At 43.8% G+C, this 25,134-nt stretch overlaps 1 protein-coding gene across 3 annotated transcripts in view; it reads left to right on the plus strand.

Moving 5' to 3' along the window:
- The window catches only part of ADGRA1 (adhesion G protein-coupled receptor A1), a 692,353-nt gene that overhangs the window by 45,506 nt on the left and 621,713 nt on the right, over positions 1-25,134 (plus strand). For all 3 annotated transcript variants that reach the window (XM_075612706.1, XM_075612707.1, XM_075612705.1), the window contains one exon: positions 16,179-16,250. In XM_075612706.1, the coding sequence (XP_075468821.1) occupies positions 16,179-16,250 (72 nt within the window). The remainder of the gene's footprint in view (positions 1-16,178; positions 16,251-25,134) is intronic.

Genomic DNA, 25,134 nt, shown 5'->3' on the forward strand with positions numbered 1-25,134 from the left:
ACGTTGGGGAGATTAAAACCTCTTGCTGCTCGTTTATGGTGTACTACCAAGCCTAATAAGCTGCACTCGTTCCTTCCTTCAATTAGCTTGAACTTTAACCCTCTCACCATGGCAACGCGGCATCAAATTATGCTGCGACATCACATGGCGCCACGTTCCCATTCCAACATAACGCCGCGACGTCATCGCATTGCCATGACAACACGGCATCATATAATGCTGCGACGTCACGACAACGCGATGAAGAGCAGGAGAAGGTAAGTGGCTGGGTACCGGCACCATTTATATTTAAACAAAAAGCACTGGATAAATGTGATATGTTTGTGTGCACTAATATGGTATATAATGTAATAATTAGTGTAAGGGTGTACAATAATATATATCCATACATTCCTCACCACTAATAATTAATATAACATTTTAGTTAATGTACACTGAAAATAAATGAAGAAAGGACACACTAAATAATGGAAAAAGTTAAGTGTAAAACTGTAACATTTCTCAATATTATAACAAGATTTGCATTAGCTTGTTATTAATGCGTCTGTAACCCCTCCTTGCAACCTGGTATGTGTAGGGTTGCGTTAGAGCAACTCTATCTGTGACACTTCCCCGGGACCCTGATTTAGGGATCCTTTACTTTGAAATGTCACACACGTCTTTACTTAAAGGAAAGATAGCATTCCCCAGACTATTACAGTGGCCCTTCCTAGATAAGGGACACTTCCCTAACTGTAAAACAATAAAAGGTGATCATACTTCTTCACACAGAGTTACACATTAAAGACATACCATTAACACCATACAGGCATACCCCGGTTTAAGGACACTCACTTTAAGTACACTCGCGAGTAAGTACATATCGCCCAATAGGCAAACGGCAGCTCACGCATGCGCCTGTCAGCACGTCCTGAACAGCAATATCGGCTCCCTACCTGTACCGAAACTGTGCGCAAGCGGGGAGACTATAGAGCCTGTTACACATGCGTTATTTACATCAGTTATGCACGTATATGACGATTGCAGTACAGTACATGCATCAATAACTGGAAAAAAGGGAGTGCTTCACTTTAAGTGCATTTTTGCTTTACATACATGCTCCAGTCCCATTGCGTACGTTAATGCGGGGTCTGCCTGTACATTAAGACAGCGAGACTCCTCCCCTCCTGATCCTCCAGGAGCCTGAGGTCTGGAAGCTTCTGCAGCTCCTTTTATACCCCTGTGTGATGTCATTATCCTGCCCTTGTAACTGGGCGAGGTACATACATCCTTAGCCTATCAGGATTCACACGTCAGGTGACCATTGCAGTAGGTTGTAGAACGAAGGAGTGGCCAGACACCCGACAGGAGCCATTTTGGCAACTTAAAACTAGCTACATGAAATAAACTACATAGCATAAGCTACATCTGGTTGGGGCCTTTCCTATACATTCCCATTACGTCCCTTCATTAAACTATAGTAAACCCACTGGGGGGGGGGGACTACACGTCTTTATCGCATGCGTTAAGAACGCACGTTAAAGTTTGACCAATGCGCATGTGCAGTGCATTGGTGAACGCATCTCTGAGGCATGAATATCCCCGTTAATAGCGCCGCTGCCTTTTACGCAAAGATGTTATTTTTGCATCGCATTATCTTTGAGGATACCCGTTAAAATGAAGAAAAATAATGTCCGTTCCTCGATCGTTATTAGCGCAAATTTGACGTGCTTCTGAGGATCTGCGCCCATGTATTTTATGAGATCCCTTTGGTCGCACTGCCTAACTGCCTCTCGGCCATCGCTACTCACGTTTCATTTCCAAATCCTTCAGATCTCTCCAGTGTTTTCTTCTTTGAATGAATATTCAACATTCGGAGTGCAACCCTCCAGTCTCCTCCTTTATTCATCCCCCTTAACATTAAATAGAGGATGATTTTCGGATTCTAATTTCACTATTAATTTGTTCCTATTCGAAACATGTCACAATCAAATCCACATGTCTTAATGAGCATTCCGAGAGTATGTGTGCGTGTTTGCCTACTTGTGTATGTTTACAGTACAACATATCTGTATTGACATGATAAGATTTCACAAATATAATACAGTATTTTAGTTCTCCATCAGCCAGGCAAAAAAGCAATGAGTTCATTTTTTTGTTGCATGATTGACTAAATTTATATGCATATCTATATACCCTCATAGATACGTGTGTGTGTGTGTGTGTGTGTGTGTGTGTGTGTGTGTGTTTGATAATTCACAAGTTAATCTATTACTTAAAAAGTGGGAAGGTATAAATTATGCACACTCTTTCCTATAATAACTGCTCATGTAATTTATGACAAATCATTAAATATTTCAGCTGCATTTTGAAAAATGAAAGAGCTTCGTGGATAATTGCATTTAAATAGCTGTTTCTGAATGGCCTGAACTGTTCCTTATCGCTTCCAGATTTACCCCCTAATTAAGAGCAACAATCTTTATTCATTTGAAAATAATTGACCCTATTAAGCAGAACTAGTATAAAGAAAACTGCAGACCGAATGACACTCTTATTTGAAAACATTATATTTGATGCTCTTTTCGCTTATGTGTTTGAAAAACAGGAAACCGAACGACTGATCTTCAGAGTAGATGGGACGTCAGGAGACTTGCCCTCAATGGGGCAATGCATGTGTTACAAGTACATGAGAATGCGCGCTGCAGAGGAGACGTGCTTTCTTGAAGGGAAGATATAGCCAGGGATTTGCGATTTCTGAGGTTCTTGCCGTTGTGTGCTGCATTTGGAGGGTTTTACTAAACAAACACTACGTAGATTGTAAGCTCTCCGGGGCAGGGGTTTTCTTTCCTATTGTCTGACTTGACTGCAGTTATCGTATTATGAGAGAGGGAGTGGCTCAATGAGTAAAGACACTGACTGGCACTGAGTTGGAAGCAGGGGAGCCTGGTTCAGTTCCCAGCGTCAGCTCTTTGTGACCTTGGGAAAGTCACTTTATCTCCCTGTGCCTCAGGCAACAAAAAGATAGGTTGTAAGCTCTGCATCTGCAAAATGTCTCTGTAAAGTGCTATGTAAAACTAGCAGCGCTATACGAGAACATGCTATTATTATTCCCTGTACTGTATTGTCTATGTAAAGTTCTGAGTATACTGTGGATACTATACTGTATAAATAAAGAGATATGTACATACTAAAATCAAAACACATTACCTGAATATATATTTTTGTATAGTTCTTTACAGAAAATTAAAGTAGCGTCTGCACCCCCCACCCCTCCTCCTTTTTGGTTTACCAGGATTTGACCAGGGAGCTACTTTAAGCTCTTTAGGCTCCCCCTAGTTTAAGAGAGAGCACAGGTACTTACTGGTATTTAAATCCCCTGCGTCACGCAGGCCAATAGAAAGCTGCAATGGATGATGTTGCAGCTTCCTATTGGACATTAGACCCGCCATTTTGTTTCCCCTGGAGGGGACAGGAATATGCCATCTTTAGTATCTCAGTTACCAAGTGCTCTCCAGAGCTGAAAATAGTGTAATTCAGCCCCAGGGGTGCTCTGGTTCCCACCCTGGTTAAAGGAGGGAGAGGGTGAATAAATTCAGTAAGGGGAACTGCTGCTTTAACAAAATGATTTAGGAAGCTAAAGCGTTGTCAAGAAATAACTCTAATAGGTGGAAAATCATGGTTTTTCGAGCTTTCTTCCTTGCAGTTATGCAAAGTTGAAAACAGAAAAGCATAAAATATACATGGGCCATAGCTGTATCAATAATTGATTGGGGAATGTGCGCAGTGAATATTTAGCTTTCTGCGAGGCACAGATGTAGGCTTAGAGCCAATCATTTTTTGGTTGTTGTCGAAGGAATGAAAGAGTCTCTTGTTGGCACCGACATGTTTAGGGATCCTGGTGTCAGCAGCAAGAGAAGCATAATGTTTCCAATAAACCCTATGTAGCCCATGTCCCCCACCCCCCCGACACAGATCGTGCCTCTAGGGTGTAGTGAGGTCTGGCTACATGTACTTGGTGGTGCATACCTGCTTGTAACAGGAGGGCCTGAGTCTCCCGCGTTGGTGTGGGGGATAACAGGGCCAGGCTTCTGGGGTATATGCCTCCATTCTTTAGTGGTTGTGGTGCAGCGCCTCCATCTCCATAAGTCCCAGGGATGTGGGATAGGACCCTTACAGAGAAAACCCTGGTCCCAGGGCGAATGATCCAGCTCTCACACAGTCTTTTTGTGTAAAACAGCAATGTCTTTATTGTCTCGTAGCTCATACACAGCAGCAGTTCATTAGCAGCAGTACTTCCACATATGAACAAGGTCTCTTCCTCCCTCCTTATCCTCCAGACTGTATCCCGGCAGGATGGTCTGGATGGGGCCTCAATACCCCTGCCTCCACCCCCGCCCCCAGGGTAGGCCCTAGGGGTGAGGCTAGATATCCCCCCTCACCCCCTGCAGGGTGAGGGGCATTGGTCCACTTGTAGCTGTATCAGCTCTACTCAGATGGGGCTCTGAGCATCTCTTCCACGCACCGTTCTCACTCTACACGTGGTCTCTCAGTTCAGCATTTAGCTCTGCTGGGTCCTACTCCACTTCAGACAAGCACGTCACTCCTCAGCTCCCAGGACATTATCTCCACAGACTGACAAGCTGAACGCTCAGCTTTCACACGATAATCTCTCTCTCTCTCTCCCACAGCACTCTCAGGCTGACGGTTCTCTCACTGCACAGAACAGACACACTGCTCTCCAGATTCTGAATCTCCAGCCAGACACTCCAACTCCACAGACCGAACTCTCACTGAACTCCTCAGACTAAACACCTTCCAGAACTGACTACACGCACACAGGACAGCCCACTAAATAGATACAGCCCTGCCCCTTATGATGTCAGCAGGACCCCCCTCTGTGTCTATTCCTTCCACAAAGTCAGGGGCCTACCTCTATCACTCAAAGCAGGGCTTGGTGAGGGGGGAAAACCCATGGTTACTACTGGCGCCTGCCCTTACCAGGGCTTACTCCAGTAGGAGAAAGATAAGTAGCCCGCTCTTTCTTACAGGGGCTACACCTATATAAGGGTTCAATGATTTAGAGCAAAAAAGGGGTACCCGGGCGCTCCCTCTGGGAAAGGTTCAATTAAAAAATAATTGTAACAACAAGATACAAGTAGATCCACAAACATAACGACCTTATATAGTAGTTAAGGATCACTGCTGCTTCCAAAGTCTCTTCCTTTGACTCAAAGACCCCCCGTAGGACCTATCCAGGATCCTTATTGGTACAGAAAAACAAAGGGGAACACAGGGGGGAGCACAGGTTTGAGAGATGGTAGGTGTATAGATACAATAAAAAATGGATCAAAATACTCCTAGATAAATAGGTACCGAGGTGATGGTGTGTAAAGTGGAATAATATATAAAATACTTACACGGTCTTGTGTAAGTACTGTCACGTACTGCACCGACACACTTTATTCGAGCAAATACCCAGTATGTACCTGGCAGATGCCTGGAATGCGCCGCTCCTCACCTCTGACAAGCCCCGTTGCGTTTGCCTTCCCAGCCTGGGTTCATGCCTGGCTGACGGGCGGCTGATCTGTTAAATGATAATGATTAGGATTTAATAGGCTGCAATGCTTCGCGTGTCTACCAGATGGCATAAATTCATGAATTGTAATGCAGTATATATATATATATACTGTACAGTATTGCAGCCAGGGGGAATAAAATGCTTCAATCCCTGCCTGGAAAATAACCCAATGCACTCGGGCAGAAAACAGTCACAAACCTCAATACACCCGGGTATACCCGAATTCGTGGGACTAGCCAAGCTCGAATAAAGTGTGTCGCCAGTGTAAGTGTCTCTTTCCTCTCCTCCTTCTTTCTTCTTCCTTCTTTATTTCTTGTCTCCTTCTTTCCGTTCTGTGGTTATTCCTCTGCTTTCATCCGAATACACGTCCCTTCAATCTCTCGGCGGGGTTCAGATTGTGGAATCTCCCTCGGAGTAAGAGATAAATCAAGATTGAGGGGCAGGTAATACAAAAATACAACAGTTACTGTTCAGGTGGTAATACACAATATATGCAGCAAATCCTGCAAGCACTCACACAGGCAAGTGTGAGTGCAATCCTGGGGGGGTATCTTTATCCTCCTCCTACGTCAGAGTTCACAACTGGAACCCTAATCCTCCACACAGAAGGCCAAATAGTGGGAAGGGGAAGATGATAAAATAAAACAAAGATACTCACACGGCCAAGTGTGAGCTCACACTTTGAATGGTGTCTTTGAGGCTTCTGTTTGGAATCCAGCACTGCTGCCAAGCTCAAAAAAGGCCGCACAGTATACTGAAAATGGGCTAAGTTAAACTTGAATGGACATAAAACCTATGAACATAAAAATATATATAAAACAGTCTAAAAAGCACTCGGTTAGCACAACCCAATGCAAAAGAAGGCCAGTCCTTGCGGGAACTTGTGTAGGTCGCTAGGCTCTCAGCTGACTTTGCCCGCGTCCGGGCGTTGAGCTGTGCTCCTGCTTCCTACGCCCGACGGGGCCGCGAACGTCCAAAAGGCTCTAGGGTTTTGAGCTACGCGTTTCGCCCTCGTTTGGGCTTCCTCAGGCTCCTTAGTTGGAGCGAAACGCGTAGCTCAAAACCCTAGAGCCTTTTGGACGTTCGCGGCCCCGTCGGGCGTAGGAAGCAGGAGCACAGCTCAACGCCCGGACGCGGGCAAAGTCAGCTGAGAGCCTAGCGACCTACACAAGTTCCCGCAAGGACTGGCCTTCTTTTGCATTGGGTTGTGCTAACCGAGTGCTTTTTAGACTGTTTTATATATATTTTTATGTTCATAGGTTTTATGTCCATTCAAGTTTAACTTAGCCCATTTTCAGTATACTGTGCGGCCTTTTTTGAGTTTGGCAGCAGTGCTGGATTCCAAACAGAAGCCTCAAAGACACCATTCAAAGTGTGAGCTCACACGTGGCCGTGTGAGTATCTTTGTTTTAGTTTATCATCTTCCCCTTCACCCACTATTTGGCCTTCTGTGTTGAGGATTAGGGTTCTGGTTGTGAACTCTGACGTAGGAGGAGGATAAAGATACCCCCCCAGGATTGCACTCACACTTGCCTGTGTGAGTGCTTGCAGGATTTGCTGCATATATTGTGTATTACCACCTGAACAGTAACTGTTGTATTTTTGTATTACCTGCCCCTCAATCTTGATTTATCTCTTACTCCGAGGGAGATACCACAATCTGAACCCCGCCGAGAGATTGAAGGGACGTGTATTCGGATGAAAGCAGAGGAATAACCAGAGAACGGAAAGAAGGAGACAAGAAATAAAAAAGGAAGAAGAAAGAAGGAGGAGAGGAAAGAGACACTTACGTGACAGTACTTACACAAGGCCGTGTAAGTATTTTTTATATTATTCCACTTTACACACCATCACCTCGGTACCTATTTATCTAGGAGTATTTTGATCCATTTTTTATTGTATCTATACACCTACCATCTCTCAAACCTGTGCTCCCCCCTGTGTTCCCCTTTGTTTTTCTGTTTCAATGATTTAGACCATTCAGAAGGTGAACTACATAGACTGCAATCAATGTTAATTGTAACATAGTGACAGTTTACTTAAAGGGGCAATATGTGTGTGTGTGTACTGTGTATATATATATATATATATACACTCCGTTATAGCGTGGTCCTCGGGGGCCAACCGATCCGACCGCGCTATAACTGGAGTCGCGCTAATTTTTTAAAAAATGGCCGCCGTGTGCCCGATCGGGGGGAGGGGGGAGGAGGAGTGAGGCTCCGGCAGCCCTACTGTATATGGCCCCTAGCCAGTGTTGCCAGGTCCGCGGGTTTCCCACCCAATTGGGCTACTTTGAGACCCATTTCCGCAGGAAATTTTAGCTTGTCGCGGTTTGCGGGTTTTTGGAATGGAGGGCGGTGGGTAGGGTTGTGCAGGTTGATGCGGCAGTAGCTGCAATTTCAGGTCACCTGCAGTCATTACCAGACCGCCCCGCTATGTGAGCATCCAACTGATTCACAGATCACAGGCACATGGCGTGTGCAGACGCACCCGCGCCGCTCCTCCTTTTGGAAGCTGGTATCCCCTGCTTGGTAATGACACCATAGATACTGCTCGGGCAACAATTGGCAAAACAAGGTCAGATGTATACATAGTATAACAGTCCTGGTTGAAAGGTAGAGCAAATTGACGTTGTAGATAGACGTTCACAGAGGTACACAATTGGAGACTTTTATAAGGTGAAATTATAATAAGGTTTTATTGTGCCTTTTCCTTTTCATCAGGAAATCCATCCAAACACAGGGGGGGGGGGGAACAAAGCTTCTATTCACTTGGGAGTATTTCTAGTGAAACACTATGCAATTAATTCACATCTCCCTTAGTCAAGCATTTCTCCCAGCCCCAAACACATAGCATGAAATAAGCAGATATAAGAAGTCTCTTAAGAATGAAAGTCTTATCTGTTTCTTGGAGCAAAAATCTTCTCAGTTCCTGGTTCAGCTCCCTTCCCTCAGGGTGTGTCAGCTTCAGGTTTAGTAGTTTTCCCTGTGTCTTGAAATCAGGTCTGCTGTGTCTTCTGACAGAGCTCAAGACATGGTCAGCTCCAGAGATCTGTGTTCTCTAGGTCAGTCTTTCCTGGGAGACTCAAGAACCGCTGCTCTGTCTCCAAAGGTCAGCTCACAAGTGAGCTAAGGAGTCACTTCCTGTCTCAACAGACAGGCTTTTGTAAGCAATCTAGATCAGGCTGGTGGTGTTTATTAATTGACTACCAGCAGTTAACCACCACACTGCTAGATTAAAGGCACATTACTTGAACAGGGATTACTCCCCTGTTACATACCTCCCCTGTTTATGGGTTGCTCGGGCTTGCCACGTCCAAAGCCCATCCTTCCACTCTCATTCTAGATATCTCTATGACTTGAATGAGAGTGGATGGAGGAAGAGAACCCTCAATCCTGCTGGGATTGGAGCCCTTTCTCCAGTTTATTCATGTCTCCTCCTGAAGGTGCTTGAGATCAGCACCCCTCAGTCACTCGAGGAGGACTTTTTCCAAGTATAGTCTTTTTTCTACGTGCGCGGTCATGAGATTTCCCTCGCGTCGGGTGCTCGTCTTATTGTAGGCATACTGTATGGCAGCAGTTGCAGAGCGTTTAAAAACAGCCCTTTGAGTTTTCCGCTCTTGAAGCTGTCTCTCTGCCCTTTACCCACTCAATGGGGTTGCTAGTTCAGCCCCTTTTAGATTAAGTTGCAATTCCACACCCACTTCCAGAGAATGTCCCATCTTTTCAGCTTCATCAGCTAAGGATTCTTCTGGTTTTAATTCAGCACGTGTACCTTCTTTTGTTGCCTGCTGGGTGGCTGAAGGTTTTGCTAGTGCTTGTTTAGGTGGTTCAAATTTTGCAACCTTGTCTTTCAGATGAGCGGTATTCCCAGCTCTCACTGTATCCTTGTCTTCATGGGTTTTTGAGGCTGTGGGATACTGACGCTTAGTCAGGGTCAATACTTGTCCTTGTAGGACTGTAATCTCATCCGCGAGAGATCCCTGTTTTTTGAGTGCATCTTGCAAGTCTCTTCTCAGGGAATTTATCTGCATGCTTTGCTTTCTCTGAGCTTGCTTCCACATTTTTATTGCATTGTGAAGCACTATGAACTTCTTAGCTTGGGCCACAGTTACTTGTTTCAGTTTCTGGACCTTCTTGTGCTCCCTTTTGTGCCGCGTCACCTGGGTTCTAAGCTTGGCTTTTAGCGTTGCTTTGGTGATGCTCAGGGTAGCCTTCAGTTTCTCATGCTGCTTTGCGGGGACATACTGGGTCATCAGACGTTCCTGCAGCACTTGAATTTCTTTAACAGCCTGCAGATTGTCACCCTGCAGAGTTCGCTGCTTCTCCTCTGCCTTCTCGAGGTGCGTATGCAGACCTTGCAGTTGGTTCTGCAGTGGGTGCTCTGCTTCAAACTTCTCACCTTCCAAAAGTCTATTTATTTCTTTAAGCTCGTGCAGCTTTTCATTTTTTTCCTTGACGTCGTTTGTCAAATTAAAATTTTCTTCTTTGAGTTTTACGTTTTTCTTTGTAATCTTAAATGTTCTCCTTTTTCAGTCTCTGTACTATTCAGGGCCTCTTTGCAGTCCTCCTTCCATTTACGCACATCTGCTTTGAGACTGACAGTCTCCTGGCGTGAGACATCCTTCTCTAGGTTGAGGGTCTGAAGCTCCTTCTGGGAGACTTGGAGATTTGTATTAAGATTGGCAATAGTTTCTTTAGCAATGTCCAGCTCCTCAGTGAGACTGTGTAGTTCCTTTCTGGAAACTTACAGGTCTGTGCTGCAGCTGTTGGTGTCATGATAAGAGGCATCCAGTGCTCTGCGGAGTGTCTGAACCTCTTTCTGAGATACGTCCACCTCTATCCGGACACTGTTGACCTCCTGTTGTGAGGCATTCAGCTCTATGCGAAGAGTGTGAACCTCTTCCTGGAAGACTGTCATCTGCTTCAGTGCCTCCTCATACTTCCGCTTTAGCGTAGCCACCATTTTATCAGATTGGCTCTGCTTTTCTTCCATGGCGGAAATAGTAGCCTTTGCAGTATCTAGCTCAGTCTTGAGATCGTCCAATTCTGTCCTGGCTGCAGAGTACATTGCGAGCACATATTCCTGTAGCTTTACGTTATTTTTCTGTAGCTCTGTGTATCCATCTTCCTTTTGTTTCAATTGTTCACGGAGCATATCACAGTCATGCCTGGCATTTTTCAGGGCATCTTCAGGGCGGGTCAAGGGATCGTCACTCACTGGTTCTGGCTCCACTTCCCTGGGATGACTGGTTGAGGGTTCCTCACTGTTGGCAACGGACAGACACTTCTTTGGGGTACACGATTTCTGCTTTGGGCCCTCTGGATATTCGGTTAACCGCGGGACGAATTCTCCATTTTCTCTAGGCTGCAGAGCAACTCGGTCCCCCTTTTCCTCCACAGGATCTGCGGACGTGTCTGTTCCTTCCACGGTAAGTGAAGAACTGCTTTTCTTTTTCCGCCTTTTTGATTTGGATGACACCGTCCCTTCAGGGATATTGGGGTCTCCATCTTCATTTGAAATTTTAGCAGCGTCACTGGATCCACCCGGCTTTTCTTGCAACTGTAATAGCTGACGGAAATATTTGGTGATCCACTGCTCCCGCTCTGTCTCCTGCTGATCATATTCGTCATCAAAGGGAGCGGTCTTTTCTGTTCGTGCCGAGTACAGGCACCCCCACCATTCTTGGGGTGTTTTGTGGGTGTGACTCGGTTCAGGTTCCCCGTAACAGATGTCTTCCTCTTTATTGGACTGGAAGGGCCACTCTTCCGTGGGGTAGGGTTCATTATAGGAACGCTGCATCTTGTCCTCCATTTTTAGGCTATCAGGTGTAATTTTCTTCCTGACCTCAGGAGGAGCTATTGCAGCTGTTGCCACTGTATTTGCTAGAACCCCCAATTGTGGTAGTCCTACAGATGGGCATATTTTGCTTGTAGAGGTCGTAGCTCTCACAGGCATCTCTGTAGACTTTTCTTTCTTGGGTAATTTTTTTTTCCTTCAATATCAGCAGTGCTGTGCATGCATTTTCTCTCATCAGGTATACAAGATGTAGGGAAAAAAAGTCTATTTGCTTTACACCATTTACTTGCTAGGTTTAATCTCTCTTTAGGTATGCTGAATGTGTAGTTGCTAGGAAAAAACTTCTGTTTGCTTTACTCCATTTACTTGCTAGGTGCTAGCCCTCCGCTTCAGCAACAGAATTTGGTTTTCTGCCTGAGTTCAGTAATTTTCAGTCTCATCTTTGGGTATTATGGCATTCACACTTCACACTTTGGGTGTCTGTTTTTGCTCCCAAGATATATATAGGCAGACTTTTTTACTTGCAGAAAAAAAAACATTCTTTGCAGTGGACTATTTCTTTCATTCCCGGCAGGGTGACTCAACACTCAGCAATTGGTTTTGAAAAACCTTTTACACAGTTCAGAAATCCCTTTTTCCCCTATAGGGCAATTTTACACTCAGCATTTTTTTGCTAAAAATTCCCCTGCTTCAGCACAGTCTTGTATCAATTTTCACACTTTTCTGCATATACTCCATTCACAGCTGGCAGCCTTATGCGGTGTTTCAACCTTTATTTGCAAAATCAGTACCACTCGTGGGTCACCATCTGTATTCACTGCTTCAGCGAAACTTTTGAAAACAACAAACACCTATCCCTTTTAAGGGCTGACTCACTTCTTGAACCCTGACTATGGCTGGAAGGCAAAACCCCTATTTCAATGACCATATTACACTTTGTGATAGGCAAATAAGGATTAGCTGTTTCAGCAGTCTCTCTCCTCTTAGATTGGGGCAAAGAGTCCATCTGTGGTTTTGTACGTTTTCAGTGGTGTATATCCCTTTAACTCTGATCTCTGCTGCATGAGGTTTTTTTTTTTCTAAGTTGCTCAGACTGTTTGTAGGCAAAAAGCATAACAAAAAAAATTTCACATAAAAATCTCCGGTCCTTTTTAACTACAAAGACACCTCTCATCTCACTTCAGACACCATATGTAGACGGACGTTCACAGAGGTACACAATTGGAGACTTTTATAAGGTGAAATTATAATAAGGTTTTATTGTGCCTTTTCCTTTTCATCAGGAAATCCATCCAAACACAGGGGGGGGGGGGAACAAAGCTTCTATTCACTTGGGAATATTTCTAGTGAAACACTATGCAATTAATTCACATGTCCCTTAGTCAAGCATTTCTCCCAACCCCAAACACATAGCATGAAATAAGCAGATATAAGAAGTCTCTTAAGAATGAAAGTCTTATCTGTTTCTAGGAGGGAAAATCTTCTCAGTTCCTGGTTCAGCTCCCTTCCCTCAGGGTGTGTCAGCTTCAGGTTTAGTAGTTTTCCCTGTGTCTTGAAATCAGCTCTGCTGTGTCTTCTTGGCAGAGCTCAAGACATGGTCAGCTCCAGAGATCTGTATTCTCTTGGTCAGTCTCTCCTGGGAGACTCAAGAACCCCTGCTCTGTCTCCCAAGGTCAGCTCACAAGTGAGCTAAGGAGTCACTTCCTGTCTCAATAGACAGGCTTTTGTAAGCAATCAAGATCAGGCTGGTGGTGTTTATTAATTGACTACGATCAGTTAACCACCACACTGCTAGATTAAAGGCACATTACTTGAACAGGGATTACTCCCCTGTTACAGACGTACTCCGGTGGTCTTGAGGTGAACACACAGAGTCACTTATTAGATACGAAAGTGGCTAGTGTGTGCACTGATTCAATATACAAAGACCCCTAGTCATAAGAGAATTTGCTAATTAATTAACTAATTTGCTCTATGAAAAGCTGCTGAGAGTATCCAAAGTAGAACATATGTACTTAGTTAGTCCCAGTTGCATCCGCTTGTCCATTAGGATTACATGGTAGATGCGGTAATAGTGCCTGTTGAGGGGTTAAATGCCCTCTAGATACCCGCCATACCGGAGTAATCCACTCTAGTGTTAGACCCAATACTGATCATTAATGTACTATAGCAGGGTAGCTATTGGGAGAATAGACCGCTTAGGAGATATGTGGCTGCTAGCACTTATATACATACAGGCAGTCCTCGTTTTACAACGCTTCACTTTACAACGAATGGCTTATCCAACGCTATGCAATGCATACCTATGTTCATTTGTACTACGCCAAAACGGCTTATCTAACGCTCTTACAACGCTTTGCAAAGTTGTTTATGTGTATAATATATATATATATAATATTATATTATACTATATAATATATTATATTATTATATTTTATATTATATATATAATACAGTATATACACTATATAATTTATGTGTGTGCTGCATATCTTATTGCCTGCGTAAAATATTTGGTGTATTTTAGTGTCAAAATTGCCTTCAGGAACGGAACCTTTCATTTAAACAGTGTTCCTATGGGAAAACGTGTTTCGCTTTAAGACGTTTCGCTATCCAACGCCCTTTTGAGTAACGCATTGTGTCGGATAACCGAGGACTGCCTGTATTTATCTAGTAGTGTTACTGTATCACATGTGGCAATATATGGAAATAGCGAGTCCTGCTCATAATAGTATAGTAGTTACATATTCTCCCTTGCAGAGCTTAGGGGGAGCTCGAATGTGAAGCTTGTTAATTCAGCTCCCCAGAGTGTACATTACGTTCCGCAAACTATGGATACTTGCTCAGGCTCAAATATCTAACTGAATGCTCATAGAGTAGCAGTTGCCGCCCGTTTTTTTGTTATTGGGCTACTTTTGGGCTATTTTTGCGATATTATTGGGCGGTATTTTTGGGAACTATCTGGCAACGCTGCCAGCAGCCACTATAGTTCCCCAGCACTCCCCTCAGCAGCCAACCACGCACCTATTTCCCTCCCCCCCCCACTGATCTCCGCACCGGCCCCAGCCTTGTGCCGATCCCCCAGCCTTGCACCGTTCCTCCCTCCCTCCCAGCAGCCCCACGGTGCACCCAAAGGTGGGCTGTGACACCAAAGGTAGGGGGGGGGGGGGGTGGCTGTGTGTGGTGTGCTGTGTGTGCTGTGAGTGCTGTGAGTGTATGTATTGTGCTGTGTGCAGTGAGAGTGTGCAGTGAGTGTATGCTGTGTGCTGTGAGTGTATGCTGTGTGCAGTGATTGTGTGCTGTGTGTGCATTCAGTGTGCTGTGTGCAGTGAGTGTGTGCTGTGTGCACTGAGCGTATGCTGTGTGCTGTTGCTGTGTGTGCAGTGAGTGTATGCAGTGTGCAGTGTGCTGTGAGTATGTGCAGTGTGTGCTGGTGCTGTGAGTGTGTGTAGTGTGCTGTGAGTGTGTGCAGTGTGCAATTTTTTTTTTTTTTTTAAATTGTTGTATTTTATTTATTTTTAATTTATTTACAGAAGTATGGGCTTCTTGTAATCGTCCAGGTAAACTATAAGGCCTCGATTTATACCAGCTCCGGCAGGGTGGCAAAGCGATTTGGTGACGTCACTGCTGCGATGTGGCAAGTGAACTGAAGTCAGGAGGCAGCCGGAGGAGACAGGGAGGCGTGGCCGTGAGCGGTTCGCCCTCATTGGCTGAACCACTCACGTGACGCGGCCGTCGCCAGCTCAAAACAAAATCTCATGTCTGCTCTCCAGTCTGCCGCCCTGCAGTTCCAGGCGACGTGCGCGGCACGCGAGGTATGATGGCTTTAATTGGATTGCCGCAATTCGTTTTTGAGCCGGCGACGTCGCCGGCCGATTGTGGTTTAATCACGGCCTAAAACAGTCCTGCTATTTGGCAGAACCTCAAGGAAACAATCTTGCAGCCATCAACCGAGCCACAAAAGTAATGACGTCTCATGATGATGGGTCTTTTTGCACCAGAAAGTAACGTGTAACATCACCTGTGGAAACCACATAAAGAGTATTACTAATTTTGCCTAGTATTAGGATCACTAGTTTTACAGTATTGTTAGCTTGCTGTGGGTATCTTCTCCCAGGTGGATAGTGTATGACAAGGGCACTTAACTCCAGACCTCAAGCTCCCCCCCAACAGGTCAGGTTTTCAGGATATCCCTGCTTCAGCACATGTGGCTCAATCAGTCCTTGCTTCAGCCCTTGCTTCAGCACAGATTGCTCAATCAGTCCCTGCATCAGTATAGGTGGCTCAATCAGATTCTTCGACTGAAACTCTGATTGAGCCACCTGTGCTGAAGCTGGGATATTCTGGAAACCTGACCTGTTGGGGGTCCTTGAACTGGAGTTGCGCCTCCTGGTGTATGATCTAAAAGTTAAAACATTACTGAGTGATCATTTAAAAATTGTAAACGAAAAATATGTTTTTCTCTGAAAGAGTGTTTTCTTAAAGTGGGGGGAAATATTCCAGTTCACTTCATGAATGTTTTTACCATTTTTTTTTTTTTAAATCAAAACTGTCTTAAAATCCCGCAAATACGACACTATATAAGGCATCCCGCAACACTTTTACCCTATTTATGCCTGACACAGCTAGAAGACCCTATAAACTATGTATGTATTTGTACTACATGATTCTTTTAGATTTACTGTATATATCTAATGATTCCTCATAAGCAACATAAGCACGAGTATGTACAGCAAGTATGAAGTACTAGCCAATTTCACATACTAACATTAAACAATGAAATGCATAAATGTTTCTAATTTCTTTCTGTATTTTTTTGCAGAATACTCAGCAATAACAAGATCTCGTTCTTAAAGAATCGATCCTTTCTTGGATTAAACGCCCTTGAGAAACTGTAAGTAAGAATTGTACTGCAATTTCCATGTTTATAAGAGCTGAGAGATTCCTACACACAGGGCTGTTTTTCAGGGGGAACGCGATTCCTGTACCTTTTTTTCATAGACCACGTGCAAAATGTTATAGCCTTATTGTGATAATGTAAAAATAAAAAAATATTAAACAATTAGAATGCAATAATTATTATTTACAAAAATAATACTGAAGCAAGGGATCAGGAACTCCCCAAATTCCAAATATGTGGAAAAACAAGAGAGACACAAAATAGTGCAATAAAGTATAGATCAACGCTGTGTTGGTAACCGAAAGGTATCTCACTCACAATTGAGAAGGACTGAAAATATAGATACCAATATGTGATTTCAAGAGGTGTAGGAGACGTTCAAGGTTTTGGTTTCATGTTTTCTTTTAATTGTCTGTTTATGTAGATCTGTTTAATTCAATATATTTATATACGTTATAACATATCTGTTTATCTTTTTTTCTTTGTGTGTTGAGATTATATATATAAAAAAAAAAAATATATATATATATATGTAAATGTAAATACAACTGTATGCTCATCTGCATGTCTTAGGCAGGTCTGCAACCCCGCCTTTCCCCATTATCACCCAGCATACAGCACTTCCACTGCAGCAAGGGATTCTGGGAAATGACATGCAAATGAGCACACAGTACCACTTTTTGCTTCAAAAACCATTTTTAACATGGTTCCCTATAGGCTTAAGCTTGCTGCATGGTCACAGCTTTGAGCACAGCCAGGGTTAAGGTGCATACCCAGAAAACCCACCCACAGACAGCTGTTTCGACCTTTATGGGTTTCATCAGTGTGGGGTTGGTAAACTGGGTATGCAGAGAAGCTAAAGGATGGGGTTTACCATACTGAGTTAAGTTATGGTGAGTAAAAAAAGTGTATATATATATATATATATATATATATATATATATATATATATATATGCATATGCATGCTATGTCTGGTCTCTATAACTGGCGACCCTTTGGCCAAATGCGGTCTGAGGTCTGCGGTGGGTCTTGATGGGGCCCTTGTTCTTTCTGCTCCTGCTGATTTCATGCTCCTTGCTTTGGCAGCTACAGTAATTGCAATTTCTCACACTGAAACTCACTAGTGAGTGAAGGTGCCGTAGTGTAAATATGTACGGTGCAGATATTATAAATGCTTGCACATTGTTGAAATATAATCATTTTTAAGTCTTTCAACGTATCTAAAATGATATTACAATTAGCTAGCGGCCCCTCTACTCCTCAATCATTTGTGATCTGGCCCGTTTGAAGAACCAGTTGAAGAGCCCGAAGCGAGGTAATAGGAACGCCGTCAGAATAAGAAATTGCCTAAAGCAGAGGTAGAGTTAAAATTGGTGGATAACATGGTCATTAAGCACAGCAAGCGAAACGTGGTATAACGTGTTCCCCCCTCTCCTCACTGCACTGTAACTGTGCGCATAACCTCCTAATGATCAAATCCAAAGATCAACTTCACGCTATATTATAGGAGATTTGACAGAGACAATGTGAACAAAGATTGACCCTTCGTTTCTTAGAGAGGCTCTTACTGTATACGGCAAATGTGACTTAGGAGGAAACAGCTGCTTTATTTAAGTATTTATAGCTGCACCCACAGAACTGTCCCTCATTTCAGCAGTGCAAACCTTGGCAGTCTGTTTAATGCTATGGCTTTTATTAGGTATGGTGTAATTGAAACTATATCATTTCTTTGTAATTGTGCTGTATAATTAGGTTGTATAATTGAAGCCACGTAATGCACAGTATAATTGAAACCGGGCCCCAAAGAGTAACAGCTGGAGAGAAGGTGGGGAAAAGTAGACACATTAGTGAAGAGAAGGCTGTTTCCTTCTGAATCTGTTCAAAAGGGAATAGTCCATGTTTAATTAGTCCACACCGGCTTACTGATGTTAACATTACACTTTCAGCTTCCTCCAGTTTAGATTGTTGTATAATTATGGAGGTGTTTATTTCTGCACTTAGATCTTAGGCGTCGTCATCATTTCCTGCCATCATTATAGGATAATCTGCATCTCCTACACTGTGTGATACAATAATGCTCTTCTCGTTTATACCTTAGCAACATATTCTCTGCATTAGAGCAGGGGCGGCCAACTCCAGTCCTCAAAGGGCCACCAGCAGGTCAGGTTCTCCGGATATCCCTGTTTCAGCACAGGTGGTGCAGTCGAAGACTGAAGCAGGGATATCCTGAAAACCTGACCTGTTGGTGGCCCTTGAGGACTGGAGTTGGCCACCCCTGCATTACAGGCACCTACACTACTTAGGCTCAGATGCATTATGGAACAAAAGACAAAATGGCCCAGTGCTAACTTGACATATTATACAGTTAAATACTTAGCTGTGTAGCTTCTCATATGCAAGGGTCATTTAGTTCAATTCTTTGGCCTAAGTATTTTCGGTGCCTCTAATGCAGGAGTGGCCAATTCCAGGTTCATTATGCCCTGTTAAGCCATTTAATGTGATAACGTCACACTAATGGCAACGCCTAAATCACTAGAGAAAGTAAAAGCATTATTTTAGGAAAACAGGCGACAGTGAACATGATATGCAAATGAGCAGTTATAATACAGTATAATAATAATTTTTATTTCATATAGCGCTTTTCTCCCAATGGGACTCAAAGCGCTTCACAAGTGCAATATAGTGCACGGTAAGCAGCATTGTACATAGGACTGACACAGACACAGTCCCTGCCCAGAGGAGCTTACAATCTATGCGTTTTTGGTGCCTGAGGCACAGGGAGATAAGGTGACCCAAGGTCACGAGGAGCCGACACCTGGAACCGAACCATGTTCTCCTGCTCCAACCTCAGGATTCTCAGAGTCAGCGTCTTGACTCACTGAGCCGCTCCTTCGTGAGTATATCATATTCCTGAAGCTCTGTTAGGGCTAACACAGGGAAATAACGCTACACTGCTTTGCGTTACTACAAGCCAGAGGCTAAAACAGGGCACATGCAATAGGCAAAAAATCCTACAGTATTTCAGTCTCTAGATGGGAATAACGGCAGCGCAAACTGTAAATAACGCATCGTTATTTAAAGATGACGCACTGTCGTGTTATCCTACTGTATGTGCCCTGATTTAGCTGAGATGAAAGGATCTAGTTACAGAAGTTGTTATATGAACCCATTATCATGCTCAGCTCAGAATAGTACCGTGTGAACAACAGATCGGGCATTTTGAAATCGGGACGTTTCCGCAGCGTCTCACTTATCTTTTCCTTATCGCCTATTTTTGATTTACAACATCCAATAACCAGAATAGTAATAATTTTTTCTTTGAAATTTCCCTGAGCATTAAAGGTTTGCTGGAATACACACTGAAAATCACTTTCATGTATGATGTGTCACATACAGTAGAGTGTGACAACTTGAACCTGCCTAGCAAGTTCCTTTGATCAGGACTAGAGCAACAGTGACATTTTTATTTAGTAGTGAATTGAAAAAAAAACATTGGGGATTTGTGTATGTAGCTACAATTAAGACGTGCATTTTATGTCAGGTCTGCATCACACGTAGGAAACTTGTTTTACATTAAAGAGGATAGTTAGCAAGGGACATCTGTGAGGACTCAGAGTTTTCTGACGCACTAAAGGGAAAAACAGTGATTTCCCCAAGTGAAAAATGTCATATATCATATTATATTGTGTACATTGCTTAAAGCTGCAGACCAAGCAATATCTAATGTGTGTTTTTTTTTTTTTTTTTTACATAAATCAGTTCTGTAGTGAGAAAATACTTTTAGCATTTTTGTACTATAATGTAACAAGCATTTTTTGTTCTATTGCAACCATTTACAAAGTCACATTCCCTTCCTCTTCTGAAATAGGCTCTGGCACACCCCTTTTTGAGTCCTGCCCTCTCTATAGCAGTGCACCAATTGTATCTAGTGACTGCCTGGTCACATGATCTTCCCCACAGAACTTTGCATCTTTGGTCGTCTTCTGCTGCACTGACAGCCATTTAGTGAACCCCCGCGCCGAATCTTCGCCGATCGATCACAGGAGAACAGATTGATCGGCAACTTAGCTAATTACTTATCATTGTGTGACTTGTATTGATGCAAATATTAAAGGGGGGCGGGGGTGGAACGGCAGCTTGGACTGCTGCTTTAAAGGACAACCCCATGAGTATGTATTTTTTTTTTTTAAAGGGACAGGGAAGGAGGGAGGGCGGGGTACAATTAACACAATACAATCATTTCATCCAGTTATACAGTCTACTAAAAAATATATATATACTGTATATGTCATTTCAAAAAGTAAAATTCACCAAGTTAAATTTAACTTCAGAATTTAAATGCCAAAGGGAACAAAACACATAATTATTTGTATTTCTAAGTAGTTATGAGAAGTAGGAATTAGTCCAAGGGGCCAGATCTCACAGAATCTATCATATGTTCCTGAGAGGTAGCTAGAGAACTTTTCCAATTAGCCTGCCGTTGTTAATTCTATTTATAATTAGTATAAGGTGGGGGGATCGTCGGTTTCCAGTGGCTTGCTAAGGAACATTTGATAGCCGTAAGAATGGCTGCTCCCTTTGTGTGATGTCACTGTATGTTCAGCAAGTGTCCCCTCTCCCCAGCTCCCCTTAACTTTATTGGTTGTATAGTTTCAAACGTTCATGTCCATGGGAAGAAAAAAAGAAGTCATTTAAGATAAGTCTGGCAAATTTCAAAGCTAGAGTATGGGAAATAAAGAAGGGAAGATTCAGGAATTGTATTTAATTTCAACATTGGCAGGGCACAGAGGATGGTCCCAGGTATAGTATTTGGCAGTCCTCCCAAAGTCCATGCTTAGACCTTTCTTCACCATGATGTAAAACTGCTTTCCCGTGCTTTAGAAAAGTGTAGCCCTCTTCCTTTATAATGGAACTGATCTCCAAAACTGAGTAGCAGCTTCAATCAATAAATGACGGCCTTTCAGCTTCAATCAAGCAGTGTAACTCAGCAGCTACAATGTATTCTTATATTACTAAGGTAACATTATCTATTGTTACAGTTTGCAGCTCAAACTGCTGGGAATATTGGTAAACAATTATCGCAAACAGGAAAGTGTTGCACAGATCTTGCACTGCTGGGGAATTGTGCTAAACCCTGCCATAGAAATCAAAGGCTGCTCAGTATATGAATTCTCATTACAAATGGCATTAAAGTGCAAGTAATATTGACGTGCTTTTCAAAAACAGTACAAAAATAGCTAGTAATAGTAATTCCCTAGAAAATACACAGAGACGCCATATAGAAGAGCCTTTGCATATACAGCTGGTCCTCGCTTATCTGATGTAATGTGTCCCACAAACGGCTGTCGGATTGAGGGTCCATGTTAATCCATGGCAGTGAGCGTTAGATAAGCGGTTCCGACATCGGACAATGCGTCTTGCGAATTGTTTTTAGGGGCGTCGGATAAGGCATTCGACGGAAAGCGGGACGGCGGATTGCGAGGACCCCTGTGTGTGTATATAGATATATATATATATATGTAGCCAGGTCCCCTCTGGCTCCCCAGACATTCGGTTCTTTCTTACCTGCGACAGCATGAGGGCAGTTGCAGGGGTGATCGCATTACTGGGGGCTCCTGGCGACATCGGCTACAGGGCGCCGCCATCTTGTGTGCCTTTGCGCATGCGCAGAAGCTCGCGCACGCACAGTATAGCCCCAGAAGCAACACGACGGCCATTACAGGGAGTGGGAAGAGGCGCTCCATAGTCAGGGATATCCCCCTGTTCGCACATGCGCAGTTAGCAGCGGCGGCGGCAGCCATTACAGTTTGCGCACGCGGCCCTGATGTAAAAGAGGTCCTGAGTGGACTACAACTCCCAGCAGCCTCTGGGGACTGCCCTTTCACCCCTATTACATGCTGCATTGAAGCCAATAGGGTTTACAGATTCTCCTGCAGCAAAGAAGATACATTGTTGTGTGCAGACAGGGAGTGTCAGTTGGTGCTGGGATAAGGTAGGGGAAGGTAGTGTGTGTAGGGAGCAGTGCTCCTACACACTAGGCCAGGTTGTCCCCTAGGCCCAGCTAGGCCCAACTCACCTCCAGTTGTGGTAACTGTAGGGACGCCCCTGCAGTTAGGGAATTGCCTGTGTACCAGTTAGATTAGTTAGTCAGGGACACAGCTGCAGTGCTGCGTGGCCTGGCAAAAAGTGATCAGTGAGACCAGACCTATCTCACTACAGATAAGGGACTATCTGTGTGGTGGGATAATCCTGTTTGACAGAGGACGCCAGCTGTGGAGACTTCAGTGCTGGACACAAGAGGGTCCTCTTCGGTTGTTTTGCTGTACCCGGGTGCCGGAGCCCAGACAGGTACAGTCAGTCATCAAGTGCACCAACTTTACCAACAGTCACTCACTTGTGGTATTGTGGGACATTTGGGACTATTGATATAACATGTGGGGTACAAAGCCCTGCGTGGTGACCGGGTAGTATTGCCTATTAGTGTTATAGAGGGACACTGTCAATGTCATATTGTTGATGTATGTTGTGTTGTGTTATTTGCCATATACTGTAGTAAACCCTTTTAGCCATAACCTTTGGTGTGGGCTGGTTACTTTATGGATGTTCCTATGTGAGGGCCACTCTACACTCCTAGAATCTCACATAGGTGGAGACGCTGACAAGAAACGTTTCAGAGAAGCACCTCAGGTTCCCATCAGCGGAGGCTCAGGCCTCCTGTGAACCTGCAGGTATACGCACCACACCTGGTAACATATAGGTTCCCCCTCACATGCACTCTATCTGCAATTGGGGTAGGGGGAATAACCATAACATATACATATTTTTTTTTTGTTTATTCAATATTTCACTGAATAATCAGAATTATTTAGAAACATCTCAGTTGGACTGTAGTCTAAGGCAGGGGTGCGGAAGCTGGGGGGTGTGAGATTTTTAGGGGGGTGGGTGGCGGTGGTAGCAGAGGCCCCGCGCTCTTCCCAAGGCATTTAAATGAAATGCCGGGGGATGGTGTGAGGCCTCTGTACCTTCCCTTTCCTTGATTCAGACGGCTGGTGTGATGCGTCGCCATGGCAATGCGGCGTCGAATGACGCAGGGGGGTCATGTCACATCACATGACCCCCGGCGTCATTTGACAACTTGTCGCCATGGCAACACAATTGACTTTGCGGGGTCATGTGACGTCCCGTCCCTCGCAGCGTCATTTGACGCTGGATACAAGATGAGGGGGGGAGGGGGCGCGAACAGTGAGGGAGAGCAGGCAGGGGGGCACAGGACAAAACGTTTGCCACCCTTGGTCTAAGGCAGTGGGTTCCAACCTCTTTTTGGTTAAGGAACCCCAAGTGAAATTCTGAGGAACCTCCAACTATCTCTAAGAACAACTCTGTGATCAGATGCATTTTTAATTCTTCTGTATTTGATACAATTTTCAAATGACCAGAACATTGCAGAAAACTCATTAGGGATGCCCGGGGAACCCAAAGGTTCCTAGGAACCCTTGTTGGAAAACACTGGTCTAAGGAATCTGTAGCAATATTTCTGTAAACTATTATCTCATAGACGTTTTTCTTCTTTTAAGAAATGCGTGTACAGCACTAATACAGTAGTGTTTATTGATTTTCTTCCACAACAATGTATATCAGACAAAAAATTGCCCAGAGCTATGCAGTATTTATAGCTCCAATTGAACTTATGCATTTTTTTTAAAATAATGTATCTGTGTTCTCGCAGCGATATATTACATTTGCCATGAAACTGCTGCCTAAACTGTTTAACTTTAAAGTAAAATTATTTACTTTATTTATATGTGACATATTGAATCGCATAGTCTAGTAATAAATGTAACACTGCTTCCATTGTATTTATGGGCTGTAACATAGTGTCATAAAATACTTTGGGATTAACAATAATGTGAAATGTCGGTGACTCGCCATTTAAAGGTGCAATCCCACAGGGTCGGCCAGTTGAATTTCTGCGGGGTCTCTGATGCAAAAGGTGACACTGTGTGTTCATTTGCATGTCATTTCCCAGAATCCCTTGCTGCAGTGGAAGCACTGAAGGTAAGCAATGATGGGGATAGGCGGGGTTGCCGACCTGTCTGAGACATAGGAATGTGCTCAAACGTGATATTTTTATTTTTGGGGTCTCTTAATGGGGAAGTGTTTGTCAATCAAGTGTTTTCTTTACCCTTATCCCATCCTGTCCTTATCAGAGAACCAATAAAGAGAAGTGGGGAGGGGGGACTCTGGCTATACAATCCCCTACTGGACACACAGTGACATCACACAAAATGGGAGGAGCCAGAGTAAATCAAACCCCTCCCACCTCTAACTTTAAAACATAAATTAAAAACACTTTTAGGTGTCAGATTTGGGTAAAAAAAAAAAGTATCAATTACCCAGATAAGACCCCTTAAACATGTCACTGGAATTAGTTCTCTTTGGTCCTAGGAGGGATAGCCCCTTTTCCATGTGAGTGCTGGTGCAGCGATCACATGACCAGCTTCTTGCTGATGACGGAATGGAAGGAGAAGTCCTCCTCCCGTTCTGTTTCATTGTGGATGACGTTGTGTGCTCCACAGGATGTGATCTCCCCATAAAAAAACGAGCTGGCTTTTTATGACCTAGCTACAGAACTATGTCCTATCTCCTAGGGCCCCTGCAGAACAGACCCTATGACGTAGTAACTACGTCTCAGGGCACCCAAAGCGTTAAAGGAAGGTGACAAATTAAAAACTAGGATACAAAAGAAGGGAGAAGTGGAATGGGGTAATCGTGGTCACCATTCCAGAGAAGTGGTCAAGCACCAGTGCTATCCTTGTGTGTTTGCATCATCAAGTGATGTGCCATAACCACAACTACTCGAGAAATCATGTAGTGGT

The sequence above is a fragment of the Ascaphus truei genome, chromosome 8 (assembly GCF_040206685.1).
Source record: "Ascaphus truei isolate aAscTru1 chromosome 8, aAscTru1.hap1, whole genome shotgun sequence".
Lineage (NCBI taxonomy): Eukaryota > Metazoa > Chordata > Amphibia > Anura > Ascaphidae > Ascaphus > Ascaphus truei.